This window comes from Danaus plexippus, chromosome 10 (genome assembly GCF_018135715.1).
Source record: "Danaus plexippus chromosome 10, MEX_DaPlex, whole genome shotgun sequence".
Lineage (NCBI taxonomy): Eukaryota > Metazoa > Arthropoda > Insecta > Lepidoptera > Nymphalidae > Danaus > Danaus plexippus.
The window spans coordinates 2,754,931-2,771,024 of record NC_083543.1 but is presented as its reverse complement, the minus strand read 5'-3'; the positions used below and the strand labels follow the sequence as shown (position 1 = coordinate 2,771,024).

Below are 16,094 nucleotides of genomic sequence, written 5' to 3'. Positions count from 1 at the left end.
CATAAAAATGGTTGTTGTTTCGTCTGTGGGTAACTGGGTAGTCTCTTTGACATGCTTAAGATTTGAACATCACGTTATAGGAATATTGAAAAATATTTACATAAACTGAATGATTTTTATATTTTTTTAATAAAAAAACAGTTTTGCTCATTCGCTCTCTCGTGTACAAGCAACACTATTGGAAAGTGTATAAAATTGTCTGCTTTTCATTACTAACATTGAAATCATAGCTTTAACAGAGCTTCATCATAACAAAATATCAATTTCCGGTTATTCGAATAATCAATTGATTGCAGTTTCAATTGTTGTTTGTTTGTTTTTGTATTTTTATGATAAAAATATTAAGTAAACATTTTAAATATTTTCAGTATCTTTTAATTACAAGTAATAAACTTTATTTTTTGGTTTATTTTGGAAGCCAGGAGACAGGAAGGTTTAAAAAATTTTAGCATTTAATTATTATAATGTTTAGGGTGACAAAGAAAACTATAAAATACAGGAATCATGTTTTAATCACATCACTTACAATACAAAGTTTACAATGAGATTCTGAGTACATTAGAAATGTTAAAATATGTTATGTAACATAATATTGTATATAAGTTTATACAACAGTACTTCATTAACTGCACAGCTGTTATCTTTCTTAAGCATTACACCCGTCGGAACTACATGTATAAATACAAGTCCTATATTCTAATTTGTCCCCTGGCTGTTGAACATAATTACAATAATTTCCTAAATCTAATGACGAACAATACCTCTTTGTGCCTATACCACCTGTAAAATATATAAAAACATTTAAAAATTACCCAACAACACTCATATTAGATTTTTATATACAAAACAAAATTATTAAATTCAATATTAAGAATGTGCTTTAGCTACAATAAAGAGAAAAATTAATTAAAAAGCAATACATATGAATAAAAAGTTATCAAGGAAGCAGAAAATTTTCATTTAATGTTAGTACCTAATAGATATACATGATTCAAAGTTAATTTTACCATTATGATTCAAGCAACGATGATTCTTTCCATAACAGAAAAGAAGGTTTCACTGCTGAAACTACCCATAGTTAAATTAGGAATTCCCTTTCACAACCACCCCATTTTAAGAGCCAGTACTATGAATTAGTTTAGAACATTTTAAATCTGTAAACACCATTAAAGCATTATAAGACCACCCTTATGTCTTATATATGCACTTGTTAGCCACTGCTAAATTAGTAACAACTAAATCTTTTTTTACCTTCAAATCTTCCAACATGTTTGATACAGTATTGGGCATTATGTATGCCTTCACAGTTTATTGGCTTCAACTGGCTGTTGCTATCTAAAACTTCATTACATTCAAATGGGTCTTCCGAATCGGTCCCAGAACATTGGTAGCAGTTTATACAATAAACTACAAAATGATATTAAGATAATAAATACAAGAAAGTAGTTTAAAACATTATAACTAAATATATAAAACTGTTATACTACCAGAATTAACAGCACAAATTGTTAATAACACTATAAATGTTTTAAACATTTTTAAGTCTGAAATTGGGCTCAAGAGGAAGACAAATTAATATTGGTTCAAGTGGTTATTATTAAGTAATTTAGTATTAAATGTTTGTCTGCCAGCGCAAACGATTCAAATTCTCATCTGGGCGTGTCGTTTGTTGCCATGACAATTAATTATATTAAAATAATATTATTAATTCATAATTACATTTTTTATCACAGTGGATAAAGAAATACAAAGGACAGATTTCCTTAATTGATTATTTATTCAACTTTGCATTCAAAAGTGAGGATTATTAAAGAACTTCATCAGACAGAAATCAAAATTCCGCAAAGGTTTTCTCCTAAGTAATCAAAACCTGATTCTTTGTTTAGTGTAAAAAGTTATTATTATTTATTAATGACATTACTACGAAGGTTAAAATATAAATTTTAATAATACAATTCATTAGTTATTCCCAAAGATTGTCTTTCGGTTTTAGGAACTTTAACAATTAAGAGATATTTTAAACAAATATTTATCATATTGGTTCATTTTGTTACATTATTAATTTCCAAAGTCGAAATTACTAGAAGCTGGTAATCCTGCAAGTATTTTGTACACACAAATCTTCTCGATGATTTTTTGAAATAAAACTTAATATTGTATTTCAATATAAAGCTTTACTCTATGTTTTGAAGTGTAATTTTCAATTAGTTTTCTGATGTCTCTTGTTTGGTCAGGTTTGATATTTTGAAATGTCACAAGTTTTATTCTGCCCTTTTTCGTACATGCACTAGTCATTGGTATTTGGTAGGACATAGTAGAAACATACCTTGCAATAATATGTAAATTATGATACTGCTTAGTTATGTACGTTTTTCTAACGGATCTCTGAACACGGGCAAAATTATTGTTTTAACGCTACGTTTGCTCAATTTTTAAACATAAAGTTATGTCGCTAGTGTCCTATGAAATCAACATAATATATACCTTGCAGAACTAACGAGACACAGGAAATATTGACTTACAATATAGAGAGAAGTGGCTAGTAAAATGATTAGTTTTATTCATAAAACTCTTTATTGTATCAAAAATTGTATTGTATAAATATGGCAAATGCTTCAGTACATAAAAAACTTAAATATACAAAGAGATAATGGTAAAATATTTAAAAAATGTGATAATTTAATAGCACTTGTTTGATTGCAGCCATCTGTATTGCATGTGTAAATACAAGTTCTGTATTCCATTTTGTCCCCTGGTTGCTTAACATAATTGCAATAATTACCTAAATCCAATGACGAACAATATCTTTTCGTTATGATACCACCTGCAATATTAATTTTAATGTTAGTATAAATTTAAATATAAAAATTAACTGACTTCATTGATAGCAAACTCACAATAAAATTCAACACTCATCACCTTGCATGTGCTGGAACCTAAAATACTAGTGCACTATAGAAATATCGGCAATACTTGTGTACATTGAAATTTTACTGTGATTAATATTAACATTGTGTTCTAATTATAAATTAAATAGAAAAAAAAAACAGGTGATTCTTGTGCAGCTCTGTGCATAATTTTAAGCCAAAATATTCAACTTGATCACATCTCTCAACCTGTCCGTTTAATACAATACTGTGCATTGTAAACATGTTCACAAGAACTATACTCCAATATTCCACCATCGAGTTTCATAAGTGTGTCGCCACATTCCATAGTCTGGGATGAATTACATTGAAAACAATCGATTGCATTCCCTAAATAATATAAAAATATATGTATTTGGAATGTAATTGTAAATATCGTATCATAGAATGACAGTCCCCAAAAATAACAAAATGTTTAGATTGTATAGGAAACAACATATATTTTAACAGGTAGTGTTATAAATAAATTATAGAAATTATCATAAAAAGTGTGTGCAGAAAAAAATAATTAGAACTAAATAAATAACAATGTAAAAATATAAAACTTTATTACACTGCAACATAACAATTACTGTTACTGCCTTTAAAATCATAAGTATTGTTATGTAGGCTTTATTTTTGTGTGTATTCTAATTATGTGTATTATTAAATAAATGTCACTCAGAAATCAATAAAATTAAAGCTTACCACTTTTCAGAATGATGCTAACAATTTATAATTTTTCTACAAAACAGGAAACAATAAAATAAAATTAAAAAAAAGTGTATAAAATTATAAAAAGCATATTTAAATATAGGACATGTATTAGTTTAATACCTGTATTTACTGCAATTATAGTTAAAAATGTTACAAAGGAGAGGTACATATTTAGAGATATACTGGACACTGTTTAGTACTAGCGGTATATAAACCTGAAATAAACTTCTTCAATAAAAAGACCCCTTTAAGTTTTAAGTGATCACTAAAATAAAACGATAATAAGTTACAAATAACATTATTTAATCACTTAATATTTGACTTTGATATGTAACATGAATATTTGGATTTTGGACTGAGTCACGGACCTACCTTTACAGTAGTTATACTGTATATTTGTATATATTATACACCTAATAATTAATTGTGTTTATGACGCTTGCTATTGTCTATTGATCTCCGCTATCTATTGCATAGCTTTTTCTCAAAAAATTCGTAGTTTTACCTCATGAAACTGAAAATTTATTAAAATATATTAAAACCAAAAGATTTTTCAAATTTAATGATATTAAAAAATATATATTTTTCATATTTCTTATCGCGCTAATTCTTAAACCTTTATATTTAATTGAAAAGATATATTGATCAGTTACCTTAGTCCTAAAAACTGTTTGTCAGGTTTTATAATAATCAGTGTTCTAAAAAAGTAACTGTTATTCATTTTTCATTTTCTTGCGAAAATTTTAATTTTTTCATGCTTTTAAACGCTAGGGTTTGTTGAGATAGCAACACTTTAGCTCTAAATGTAACGAAGTTTCTTAGCGCGTGCGAGATGACGCGCCGGTCAATTTTTGTATTTTAGAAATTGACGTAATTTTTGTGTGCACGTTTCATAAATAAGGTGAAATGATATGATATTAGTTAGCCTTTGTGAAATTTTGATGTGTGGAGTGTAATAGTGTTTTTGAAAAGTTTTATTTATTTGCAGATTTCATAATGGCCGATCAAGTAGATACCATGTCAGACGCGGAGCTCCGCACAAAACTAGCCGAGCATGGGTTTCCAATTATGCCTATAACAGCTTCTACCAGAAAATTGTTGGTAAAAAAGCTCAAAATGGTACTAGACAACAAAACCAAACCTCGCAATAGCGTAGACAAAGTAGAGAGTCGACGGTCTCTTGCGCGGTATTCAAGCGGTGAAGAATCTGATTTGGATTCCTCTAACATATCGAAAGAAAAACGTAGTCGTCGTGTAACTACTGGAGGTGCTATGTTGCCGCCAGTGACAAACAAGTCGAGACGAATTCCATTAAAGAGGGATTCACCAATAAAACGAGACATTGATAAGGGATCTGAATCTGAGGATGAAAAGTCCCCTGTCCGAACACATGAAGAGGTGGAAACCGTAACAACACGTCGTGTTACTCGTACATACGCAGCTAATGACCAAGACGACTATGAAACAGGTTCTGATAGTGATGTTGATGGTGAAAAGAAGACTTCAAGTCCACTAAGAAGTAGCTCAAGGTCTAGTGACTACATCTCCAGTACTTTGCCCAGTAATGACCCCTCTCCGAGCCCTCCAAGGTCATCTTTATTCTCTCGTCCAACATTATCTAATACAAACTTCTCATCTTCACTGTCATCTTCTGATCATCTTAATTCTATAAGATCTCGACTTGGGCTGACATCATCCTTAGCAGACCGCCCTTCAGGCAGTTCTTTTACATCTAATTACACAAGCAGTGCTTTTCAACCTTCAACTTCTACTATAGATGAAGTAGAATCTCCTTATTTAAGTAATTTCACACGACGTCTATCATCTCTCAAAGCTGAGCCTCCGAAACCAAGCACTTTTTTGGACAGAGACACTACTAATGGTAGTCCACTGATTCCTCGCAGATCATTTATTTCTGGTGTGCCTAGATCTGAAATTATAGATTATAAAGCCTCCTATGATAAAAAGTTTTTGAAAAACAACCTAGTGTCACTTGCCCTTGTAGCCCTTGTCTCACTTTTTTTTTTTTGTCTAGTTTTCATGTACATAGTAAAAAAGAATGACATTACCTCAGTTGTAGACGACCAAGACAGTGTTATACCTATATGTCAATTAGATCTTCTGCGAAACAGACCGGGCATTAATTGTGTGCCTAGAGAACAAGTGAGTTATGCCAAACAACTTTTAGAAATTATCCATCCAAAACTAACGGAACGCGCTGCTGAATACAAATGTGGTAAGTCTGGGGCCGTGCCATATTTAACTGAGAGAGAAATTATAGACTTGGCTAGGCCTCGAGTTGATATCAACCAGTGTCGCACAGATCTAAATAATCTAGAGGTTCTACTTGTTACCAATCCTAGATGGGGTTTCAATGTTGTGCAAACTGAAAATTTATATTCTACAGATGTTATATACTTACCTCTCACAAATGTTGATATGCTTGTGCAACAAAGGAATAAAGGCGGTTTAGCTTTGGCCCTATCTGATCCATCAACACCCATATCATGTCTCTTTGTCAATACCCTTTACTCCGCCGGCACAACTATTGCCATTATTGGAATATTGTCTGTGTTGTTGTTAGGTTTACAAAGATTTTACAAATATTATATACATTGTCAGAAGAAAAAGAGCGAAGAAATTTATTCTATGGTCGAACAGATTATAGATGTGATCTCTCAAGAGACTGAAGACAGCGGGGAACCGTACATATCCGTCGATCATGTCAGAGATACCCTTATATCACCTCCGAATAGAGAAAAAATGTCATCTGTTTGGGATGCTGCTGTGAAGTTTATACAGAAAAACGAGAGTCGAGTCAGAATGGAGGTGCAGTCTGTGGATGGAGAGGATTGTAGGGTATGGAGATGGATTGCATCACATAACAGTCCCAAACGCAGTACTTCATGGCAAGGACAAGCGTTTGTTACTCAGGAAGGCTCCGTTAACAATCTCACTGTATCTCCAACGCCATGTCTAAAAATTCGCAACATGTTTGACAAAAATGACACAAACCCAAATCTAAGAACCGTTATTCAGGATGTTATTCTAGAGAAATGCGAACGGAGCAATATTTTGCATATTGACATAGAGAGTGCTTCCTGCTGCGTGTATGTGAAATGCGCTACGCCAGCTGACGCAGGCATAGTCTACAAGAACTTGCACGGTTGGTGGTATGAAGGTAGGCTTATAACAGTTAAATATCTACGTTTAGAACGTTACATGCAGAGGTTTCCCGGCTCCCCGTCATCAGGATTCTATTTAAAACCATCTCGCCTTCGAAGAACCTGGGACGAATGAGTCTATGCTGGTTCATAGCGATCATCAATAAGGAATTTATTTCTGAATATCAATGGAACTTTGAAGCAACTTGTTACATACAAAGTTTAGGCCTATCTCTATAAGTTATTTGTTTGTGTTCATGTTGTTAGAAAGGATTTAGTGCATTACAATTTTATTATATCTTAATGTTACAATTTTGTCGATGCTCAGGTATGGTCTTGTTATAATTGAAAGGTTTAGGACATTATTCACACATAATATATTGTCTGCATAATACTTGCGTTGCATTACATTGACAGGAGTTGTTTTAAATGCAAACAGTTTGTTGTAGCTACTTATATTACTTATAATTACAATAGGATTTTGACTATATTAGAATTGACCACAGTTGGACATTGTAAATAAATGACATCACAAAATTAAATAGGAATGTATTTTAATATTAAAGTTAAGCAACTGTCCGTAATGGTTTGCATTTGGTGATGAATTTACTGTTTTGGAACAAATTGTTTGAAAACGTAGCTCTAAGTAGGTTAAGTTTGATGGACATAAAGTTTTGCTCTTAAAAATTTGCATACAAAAGTGGCACAATAATAACTTGTGCGTTTTCATTGACATTAATCTGATTTTAAGAACTTACTAACCTCTATGTTATCTTCTAGCATTATTTTTTATTATTGATTTTCACTTTTAATAAATAATTTAGGAAATTTGTTTCTTTTCATTAACAACTCAATAATTATAAATTTAGTTTTTATGTACATGCACAACTATGAACCTTTTCCTGACTTTGGTTATAACCGAGGATTTGCAGATATTTAATCTGTAGATGGCAGATAAAAAGATCTTATGTTATAGAGTAAAAGTAAAAAAAAAAACAAATATGTAAATTCATACTATGTATTCATTACCCACCATATTGTCGATATTTCAGATCCAGAAAAGTAGCCACACCAAAAATACCCGAAACAATTGCTCAAGTATTAAAAAAAAATAAAAAAAAAACTCTAACTTTGAAATTGGAACTATGTATATTATATCTTTAATTTTATCTAGTAACACCTGTTATATAATGTGAAAATTTTATTTATATATTAATAAACCTGTAAGCTAGTACTGCACCAATTGTTTGATGGCTTCTAGACATCGCCAACGGTCTGGTAAGTAGAAGGGTTCGAACACATGAGGGAAGGGCGCATCCCAGCCTGTTACACGTGATATAGGTGCCTCCAGGTGAAGAAAGCATTCCTCCTGAAAATACACTTGTTTGTACACTAATTAAGAGATTCCTGGTAAGAGGTTTTTAAAATTGGAATTACTAAAATTATCTGTTTATTTGTAATTGACGTTCTGATGGTAATGTCAAAAAAAAACATATATAAATATATGTAATTACTGAATTTAAATGAATCCGTTCTTTGTACTTTTTTTAAAAAAGTTTCATCAGAAAGGATTTCACATTAAGCGTTTCGTTAATATTAGCAATTCCACGAGACTTGCCCTTTGTTTAGACTTTCTAGAGTAATGTTAATTCAAATGCACATCGTAAGATAAAGAAAATATAATATTAAATTAAATAAAAAATATTGAACGAAGATCATAACTATAAAACTACGAGCGGAAATATATGGCGTTTCTATTAAATTGTAGTCGAAATTTTGAAGACCTAAGCTGGTTCATATCTTACAGGACCTTTATAATGAAACATAACAACACAAGACATCTTTTACAAATGCCTATAATAATTCCAAACCAAAAATAAAAAGAGCATAACCAGAATAAATAAGAGAGATTGAAAAAATAAAATTATATTTTTACTCTAACTTTCTTTATGTTACCTGAATAGTGGCTGCCAATTCAGCGCCGAAACCGCAAGTGAGTGGAGCTTCATGCGCTATTAGACATCTTCCGGTTTTTTTCACTGACTGTAAATAAAAAAAATACTATAAAATAAGTAAATATAATGTTATTTAAAATAAATCATTCAACTCACATCACAGACAGTCACTTCGTCCCACGGCTGTATTGACATGAGATCTATAACCTCACAACTAACGTCAAACTGCTCCTTTGCTAGTTTAGCAACTTCCAGTAAAACGTGTACTTGTGTACCCCACGCTATTAAAGTGACTTGATTACCTGAATATGAGTTGTATTAAACATAATTAATTAGTTTTGTTTTCTTGTAAAAATAATGTGATATAATGTTCACAAACTCTTATGGGTTTTAGATGTTTATAACACTTGTAAAAAGATGCTGATGTTTTTGGTATAACTTGCAATAATTTAGAAGAAATTAAACACTACGTATTGGAGAATTATCGTAGTTTAAATTCCGAAAATATTTTATAATAATAAGACCAAAAAAATATTATACCTTCCCTTAAAACTTGAGCCTTTCCGATGGGTAAAGTATAACTATCAATAGGGACTTCTTCATTGGCAGATCTGTATAAAATTTTTGGTTCCAAGAAAATACAGGGGTCCCTTTCTTGGATGCACGCTAATAAAAGACCTTTCGCAGCAATTGGACCTCTTGGTACTATCACCTGAAATATTAAAGTCCATTGAAGCAAAAAAAACTTGTCTAAATAGTTCAGTCTGAGTTATTTTCTTATTCAAAGTCTGTAACATTTCACAGAAATTGTTTAATAGTTATCGAAATAAAAGTAACAACATACAAATAGATTTTTAAAACAATTACACAAAACATTCTGGATTAAAATGATTTCATATTAAGAGATTTTTTTTCAAACAGCCTTTAGTTCTGTGAGACCGGCTTGAGAATTGAGGCCATCATAATTATCTCACATATACCTTTAGCCCAGCTGCATGAGCGAAGAATGCCTCAGGGCTCTGTGAGTGGTACAACCCTCCGTGGCCCACGGCACCACACGGGGCGCGAACCGTCAACGCGCCGCAGTCAAACTGACCGCCCGATCTGTATCGAGCCTTAGCTGCTTCATTTACAAGCTGGAAATATTGTTAATGAAACATGAATTTAAACGACATTGCTTTTTGAAGGCAAATGTACCGTTAGTGTTTTTGTATACCCTGTTGTTGTATGTACTTATTATCATATACATATAACAACTAAAATATGGTTTACATAAGAAGATATGTAGCAGATTGTAGTTTTATGTTTAAATATCTCTATCCTACTCATTCGCTACAAATGTTTTCCGTGAATAAGACCACATAGGAGAGTTATTCAATGGCAAAATAGAATATTAATTGCGTCTAATGCTTCCGAAGATTCTCTTTCTTTTAGGTTATAAGAGTTTTTCAAACGAAAATAGGCATTCTTCTTCTTAATCGTGCCCTCACTGCCGATGATCGTGATTCCAGAGCTTATGGGTAAGCTGCTTCCATTAGGAAGCAGATTAGACATTACTTCTCATTAAATTAATTGTGCCTAATAATGCTGAAGTTTTGCTTCTTTTAGGTACTTGACAATTGTCAAGAATGATTCACTGAACAAACATTTAATATAATACCTGATCAAAGGCTGGGAATATATAGTCTGCAAACTGTATTTCAGCTATGGCAGTAGCACCAGCCGTCGCCAATCCAATACCAAACCCTGCAATACCCTGCTCACACAATGGTGTGTTAAATACTCTGTCTTTGCCATACTTTTCCTGAAAAAAAAAAAAGAAAAGAATTAAAAACTTTTTGGTTAACTACACTTGTCCAATTTAATGGTGGAGATTTTTTTGTAAGGGAATTAGCTACATGAGTTTTATTTGTTTTCATTTTTAGACTCCTCCTTGGTGAGATTTTGTGTAAACTCCTTCTGTTATATGAAAATTACACTCTTATAAGCAATAAAATAATACAAGTCTGTATTAAAATGAAACTATTTAAATTTAATTAAGATTTTCTTTGATGTGTATAATATTTTAATCCCCAAGTTTGGATCTTAGATCTTCAATTATGACCTCCAGGGATATGAGACGGGACCACAATTATTTTAGATTATGTAGTTAATATTCTCTCTATATCATTATTTATTAAAACCATCGCAAAACAATTCCATTCAATATTAATATATGTACAATTAATAAAGATGTTGTACTTGCCCCTTGAAATAAAATTTATTTGAATTTTAAATATTAAATAAAGCATTTGTTTCTTTTCTTCAAAGTCTTCCAGAACATTGAGAGTGCCAACAAACAGCATAGAAAATGTTAAGCTTTGAATTAGTGAATAATTACTGAAAACTGAGAAAAATTCACAAGAAATATTTGAAGGTATTTTAATATAAAGTTGGATACGATTCTAGAAAGACAAATGGAACACTCGTCTAGATCCTTTGCCAATAAATGGAGAATACGGAATATTTTTGTGGCTTTTGGCATCATAAAATTCGAAATATACAATTTAATTATGCTTATTTTCTATCATATATTTATGTTGATGTTTAGAATGAAATATAGATATACCTGTAATCCCAAGGCACATCTAAAAACACCTCCGAAGCCGACATCTTCTCCGAATAAAACAGCCGTTGGATCGTTTTTGAGTGTGATGTCCATTGCATTGTTTATAGCTTGCATCATGTTCATCTTTTTTGTTTCTCCTGTTTTACAAAATGTGTCCATAATTTTATATATATGTAAATACCCACAAACGCGTCATTGCCTCTCAATTATATAAAAGAAAAAATGCAATAAGTATTTATTTAAAATATAACCTATGAAAATTTATCAACTGAATAATTGTGTTTACCTTCAATGGGTTTTTCATTATCTGGATGATATATGAAATGAGAAGAAAGTCTAATAGAATTTTTGTTTACATTTTTAATAGCACCACCGAAACTGAAAAGTTTTTGAGCTAAGAAACTCATAGCTAAACCGACGTTACGTTATGTCCACCGGAAAGTTGTGTAAAGAATAATTTGAATAATACATCTTATCTGCAATTGTAATTAGTGAACTTGATAAACACCGATAACTCATGATGAAAGATTTTGTTTTGTTTTGAATTTAAATAGGAGATGATTATTTAGTGCGTCATAAAATTATTTTAATCTATTTATTAATATTGGACTTTTAATGGAAATCAAAAATTTGTCATGACCATTTATTCCAATAAAACCGCATAGTTATTCATAAAAGTAATGAAAGACGCATCAATACCGTCATTGATATCATGACATTTGTTTTCTCAATCAGTACTCAGTTGAAACCTTGACGTTGACGTTAAACCTAATCTGATTGTTTTGGGTTCCGAATTGTGAATAGCTGCTTATTGGTAAAAATTATTTCTATAAATTTTGGAATACTTAAAAAATTTGTAACTATTATTTTGAAGCTTTTTCTGCATTAAACCAAAGTAGATCAGACGGCGCAAGGCTCTAGCTACATGGGAATTTTTTTTACAAATGTTCATTATTATGGTTCTTATTAGCTTTAGATATTGCAAAATAAACAAAGGCTAAAATATATATTAAACAAGAAACTATTATTTTACTATTTAATTTTTAAAGTTTTGTATTTAGTGCCCTATTGTACCAATAAATTAAATATTATAATATATTTTACTATTTATACGATGACACTATTTTTATTATAATTTTATCCCAACATGGTAATATCAAAGCGCCCTATCACGTTTGGCTTCTGAAATACGTGATCCGAAAGTAGGTAGGTAGGTAGCGTAAGTGACAATTAGACTTGCGTGTTATTATAATTAATGCTATATAAATAATATTCAGAGTTTAAAATAGCCTTTCATTGATTATTTATTATCTCCTTTGAAACATTTGACGTGTTTATTTGTCAATTCTTACTTTTATTTATTTTGGTAAATTTTTATATATTATACGTGGTACAAATTTATTTTAAGTTTTATATTTTTTTTTTCATGAAAATCTGGTGTTAATTAGAAATACAATGTTTTATACAATTTCCTATTAATACAATAAAAGTGACTTTTCTGGCAATCTAACACCTAAACATTTTCATAATAATATGTACTTAAAAACAAATAAGTTTCTATCTATTTAATTATCAGATTTGTTTATCCCTGTTTACTTAAAAGGATTAAAATTTATAACTATTTCTACAAAAAAAAAAAACATCGATTAAAATAGTTATGCACTACAAAATTCTAACTATACCGAATAGTTGCGAGTAACCTCGCAAAAAGTCATCGGCCGTTCGCGTCGTGACTGAAAGTAAAAGTCGGCCTCACCGACAAACAAACATGCATAACATTACATATACACGAAACACGCACCACAAGCAGGTCGTCTACTGGCTGTACGGCTTGAATCCATGCCTTATTATTTCAGATGATTATACAAAATAATTACTAGACAAAGAAATTTTTTGTTTCCTACAAAGATTTTGGGCAAATGTTTTTTAATTTAATTTGTTTTTAAATTAAGAGTCGTGATCGTGATCTTTCATTTAATTTTTATTTACAATCTATAAGATGTAACAGTTAATAAAAAAAAAAAAAAATTTATGAATTATTAACGTTTTCAAAAATAAATAGGGCACATATCGGAGTTAATAAATATAAGGTTATATTTATATTTATTTAATTTATTTGAAACAGCGTTCAAGATTTATAGATATATTATGTAAATTTTCAGTGTTTTTTTTTTTCTTAAAAAATAAATAAAGGGTATAATTAAAAAAGTTTTTACATTTTCTAGCTGAATCTATTACAGAATCGTGGCCGCGTTCGATATTATTACATACCCTAATAAATATACGGGCATAAAAAAACATAGCAACGATTTAAAACAGTTAAATTACAGACTAGAAACATTCTATAAATCGTTATCAGAGCTTGTTAAACGCGGGTTGTATTATTAATGAACTTGTTGAATCGTGCTATTAAATTGTCTAATTTTGACTCTATGTTCATTAGAGTTCAACGGGCACAGACTATTCGCAGGATTAATATTACATCGTATGCTCATAAGATATAAATTAAATTGTTACTATCTTTTTGTCTATGCCTAAAACATTTTTTTTATTGTTTGAAATATTTTATTTAAATGTATGTATATGATACTAAATCATTCAAAATCCGAATAAGTGTCTGATTCATTAGAACAGGAGTGATATATAATAATTGTTACAGAAAATATAGTTGTGAATGAATTAGAAGTAATTTTATAAAAAGAGCACTCAGTTTTATCATAGAATATTTTCTAGTAATTTGAAGAGTCCCATTATAACAGTGACAGTTTTATAGTAGAAGAATATAAAGTTTTTTTCATTGCTTTAATTTTATTACATTTTTTTTATCAAAAATCATCAAGATGCACTAAAAATATTATTAAGCGTCATTTTCTTTTATTATTATGTTGTAATTATTAGAACAAAAACATTTAATCATAATTAAAACAGAAATACGATATGACATTTTCACTGGGGCGCCCATTATTATATTCATGGCAACAGACACCATACAATTAGAGGCGTCGTTGTGGCGTGTTATTGTAAAAGCATGTCTTCGGCATTACACGATAAGCCAATATGTAAATAACCGCCCATGGTGACTTCAAAAAATACTTTTCTCTAGTTAGAACCTTTTTATTTAGACATAAATATACTTATTAATCATGTGTTTTGCTTAAGGGATATATTAATCTATCAATATGTATTATTCTTAAATTACAAATAACCTCTTTTTTCGCATGTAGAAAAAAAAATATTTCTAGTATTAGTCCAAAAAGTAACTCATGTAGTATATATTTTTAGTATATATAATTTATATATTAGTTTAATTATAACAAAACAATAGCTGTTTTTCTTAAAGAAATTCAATTATAATTATATTTACTGTTTATTATAAACGAACATATAATTTAATAATTAAACGTCCTTATTTTGAAAAATACTTTGATAATTGGTCATTAATTACTGTCATGAGGTTTTAGGCATTTAATAAATACTAATTAATTATGTGACATACTTGCAGACGGTAAATCTAAGCTAGTTTTATTTATGGTATTTAAAATTAATATTACTGAAAAATCTAACTGGTTGCGAGCTGGCAACTTTATTGATGTACATTTTCGTGTCAAAGACGACTTCCCTTCTATCAATAAAAAGTTTCTATATTTGTTATTTTATACTTATCACATTTGTCTCATAAATTATTATTTGTTTTTAATTGGACAGTAGTTACCTTTCTAATAATTTATTGAGAATATTTTCAAATTTGTTTCGCTTAAAGTCAAGAAAAGTATAGAAAATAAAACAAAACGAAATAAATTCAGTAAAATTAAGATTTTATTTGAATATTCCTGACAGTACCTTTTGTATTAGTTTTTTAAATCGGTAATTAAAACAATGTATTCACGTATTTAAAGGGTTAGAAAAAAAATTAAGAGTAGACATGTCTGCAGTTAATGCAAATTAAAAATGTATTCAAGTAAACTATGCTACTTCGCTATGACACTCACTCGAGTGACGTCAAATATGATTTTCAAGATGGCGAACTGGCAAAAACAATTAAAAAATATGCTCTGCAAAAAGGTGTTATTCTGGTAAAATATAGTTGTTTAAATTGTATAATGCGATGTTCACTTATGTTAGTGTTATTAGCTCTATACTTCAATAATTTATCACTCTTAGCATTTGTCCAAATATTTGCATGGATTGTTATTCTCGTTTACTCCGTGGAATTTGACGCCAATTATTTTAAATAGTGTCAGTAGTTTGAAGGCAGTGACGAAATCTTTTTATGGTGCTCATTAAAATAATGTTCTTTTTATATTACATATCATATACGTTCGACATTAAATTAAACTCAAAAAACATTAAATTAAACTGGACTAAAATAATATTTAACAACAAACTTTTAAAATTCTGCATTTGTAACAATCGAAGGGTTCTAACATAAAATAATGGATGTTCATAAAAGCAATTTAAATTCATTTGATAATTTGGTTATTTGAGCCGTAGGTACCGTTTTTAAGAATAAACTTAAACAAGATTGAAATATTCGTACATTACGAGTTACGAGGCAATAACGTTTTATGTTCTGTGAGGAGAACCGGTAATATACTCCCATTGTTATCTTCTTATCTTTTCCGTTCTACATGAGTTTACCTTTTGTTGTGAATTGAATTTCACTTTGAGGAAAATTTTTAAGGAATTTTGACAGACAATATAATATGTTGAAAATTGTAATAAAGATAATATAAGATTTAACACA

The 16,094-nt window shown here is 30.0% G+C and overlaps 3 protein-coding genes and 1 long non-coding RNA gene across 5 annotated transcripts; 1 reads left to right on the top strand and 3 right to left on the bottom strand.

Moving 5' to 3' along the window:
• Positions 1-494: 494 nt before the first annotated feature.
• Positions 495-1,680, bottom strand: LOC116766959 (U-scoloptoxin(05)-Cw1a). The gene is made up of 3 exons (XM_061521557.1): positions 1,488-1,680; positions 1,252-1,407; positions 495-780 (listed from the first exon to the last, which is right to left on the bottom strand). Exons 1-3 carry the CDS (start codon positions 1,534-1,536, stop codon positions 647-649), a joined length of 339 nt encoding a protein of 112 aa, XP_061377541.1. The 5' UTR covers positions 1,537-1,680; the 3' UTR covers positions 495-646.
• Positions 1,681-2,555: 875 nt separating this feature from the next.
• Positions 2,556-4,040, bottom strand: LOC116767098 (uncharacterized). Its single transcript, XR_004353292.2, has 4 exons — positions 3,744-4,040; positions 3,615-3,650; positions 2,898-3,257; positions 2,556-2,824 (listed from the first exon to the last, which is right to left on the bottom strand). It is a non-coding gene; the product is annotated as an uncharacterized LOC116767098 (long non-coding RNA).
• Positions 4,041-4,372: 332 nt separating this feature from the next.
• On the top strand, positions 4,373-7,615 carry LOC116766672 (inner nuclear membrane protein Man1-like). Of its 2 annotated transcripts, none has more exons than XM_032656696.2 (2): positions 4,373-4,524; positions 4,612-7,615. In XM_032656696.2, exon 2 carries the CDS (start codon positions 4,620-4,622, stop codon positions 6,921-6,923), a length of 2,304 nt encoding a protein of 767 aa, XP_032512587.2. In that variant the 5' UTR covers positions 4,373-4,524; positions 4,612-4,619; the 3' UTR covers positions 6,924-7,615. The 2 variants fall into 2 exon arrangements, with proteins under 2 accessions (XP_032512587.2, XP_032512588.2); XM_032656697.2 differs by having other exon boundaries at positions 4,445-4,524; positions 4,596-7,615.
• Positions 7,616-7,791: 176 nt separating this feature from the next.
• LOC116766674 (2-oxoisovalerate dehydrogenase subunit beta, mitochondrial) lies at positions 7,792-12,020 on the bottom strand. Its single transcript, XM_032656698.2, has 8 exons — positions 11,637-12,020; positions 11,351-11,487; positions 10,403-10,546; positions 9,723-9,878; positions 9,283-9,454; positions 8,899-9,044; positions 8,744-8,830; positions 7,792-8,156 (listed from the first exon to the last, which is right to left on the bottom strand). Exons 1-8 carry the CDS (start codon positions 11,755-11,757, stop codon positions 8,016-8,018), a joined length of 1,104 nt encoding a protein of 367 aa, XP_032512589.2. The 5' UTR covers positions 11,758-12,020; the 3' UTR covers positions 7,792-8,015.
• Between the last annotated feature and the right edge of the window lie 4,074 nt (positions 12,021-16,094).

Excerpts from the sequence above, each read along its gene's own strand:
- LOC116766672 (XM_032656696.2), top strand. The coding sequence starts at position 4,620 with ATGGCCGATCAAGTAGATACCATGTCAGACGCGGAGCTCCGCACAAAA.
- LOC116766959 (XM_061521557.1), bottom strand. The coding sequence starts at position 1,536 with ATGTTTAAAACATTTATAGTGTTATTAACAATTTGTGCTGTTAATTCT. Across the intron at positions 1,408-1,487 it reads AATTTGTGCTGTTAATTCTG|TTTATTGTATAAACTGCTAC; the intron begins GTAGTATAACAG and ends ATCATTTTGTAG. Across the intron at positions 781-1,251 it reads ACATGTTGGAAGATTTGAAG|GTGGTATAGGCACAAAGAGG; the intron begins GTAAAAAAAGAT and ends TATATTTTACAG.
- LOC116766674 (XM_032656698.2), bottom strand. The coding sequence starts at position 11,757 with ATGAGTTTCTTAGCTCAAAAACTTTTCAGTTTCGGTGGTGCTATTAAA. Across the intron at positions 8,831-8,898 it reads ACGAAGTGACTGTCTGTGAT|TCAGTGAAAAAAACCGGAAG; the intron begins GTGAGTTGAATG and ends TTTTATTTACAG. Across the intron at positions 8,157-8,743 it reads AATTGGCAGCCACTATTCAG|GAGGAATGCTTTCTTCACCT; the intron begins GTAACATAAAGA and ends GTGTATTTTCAG.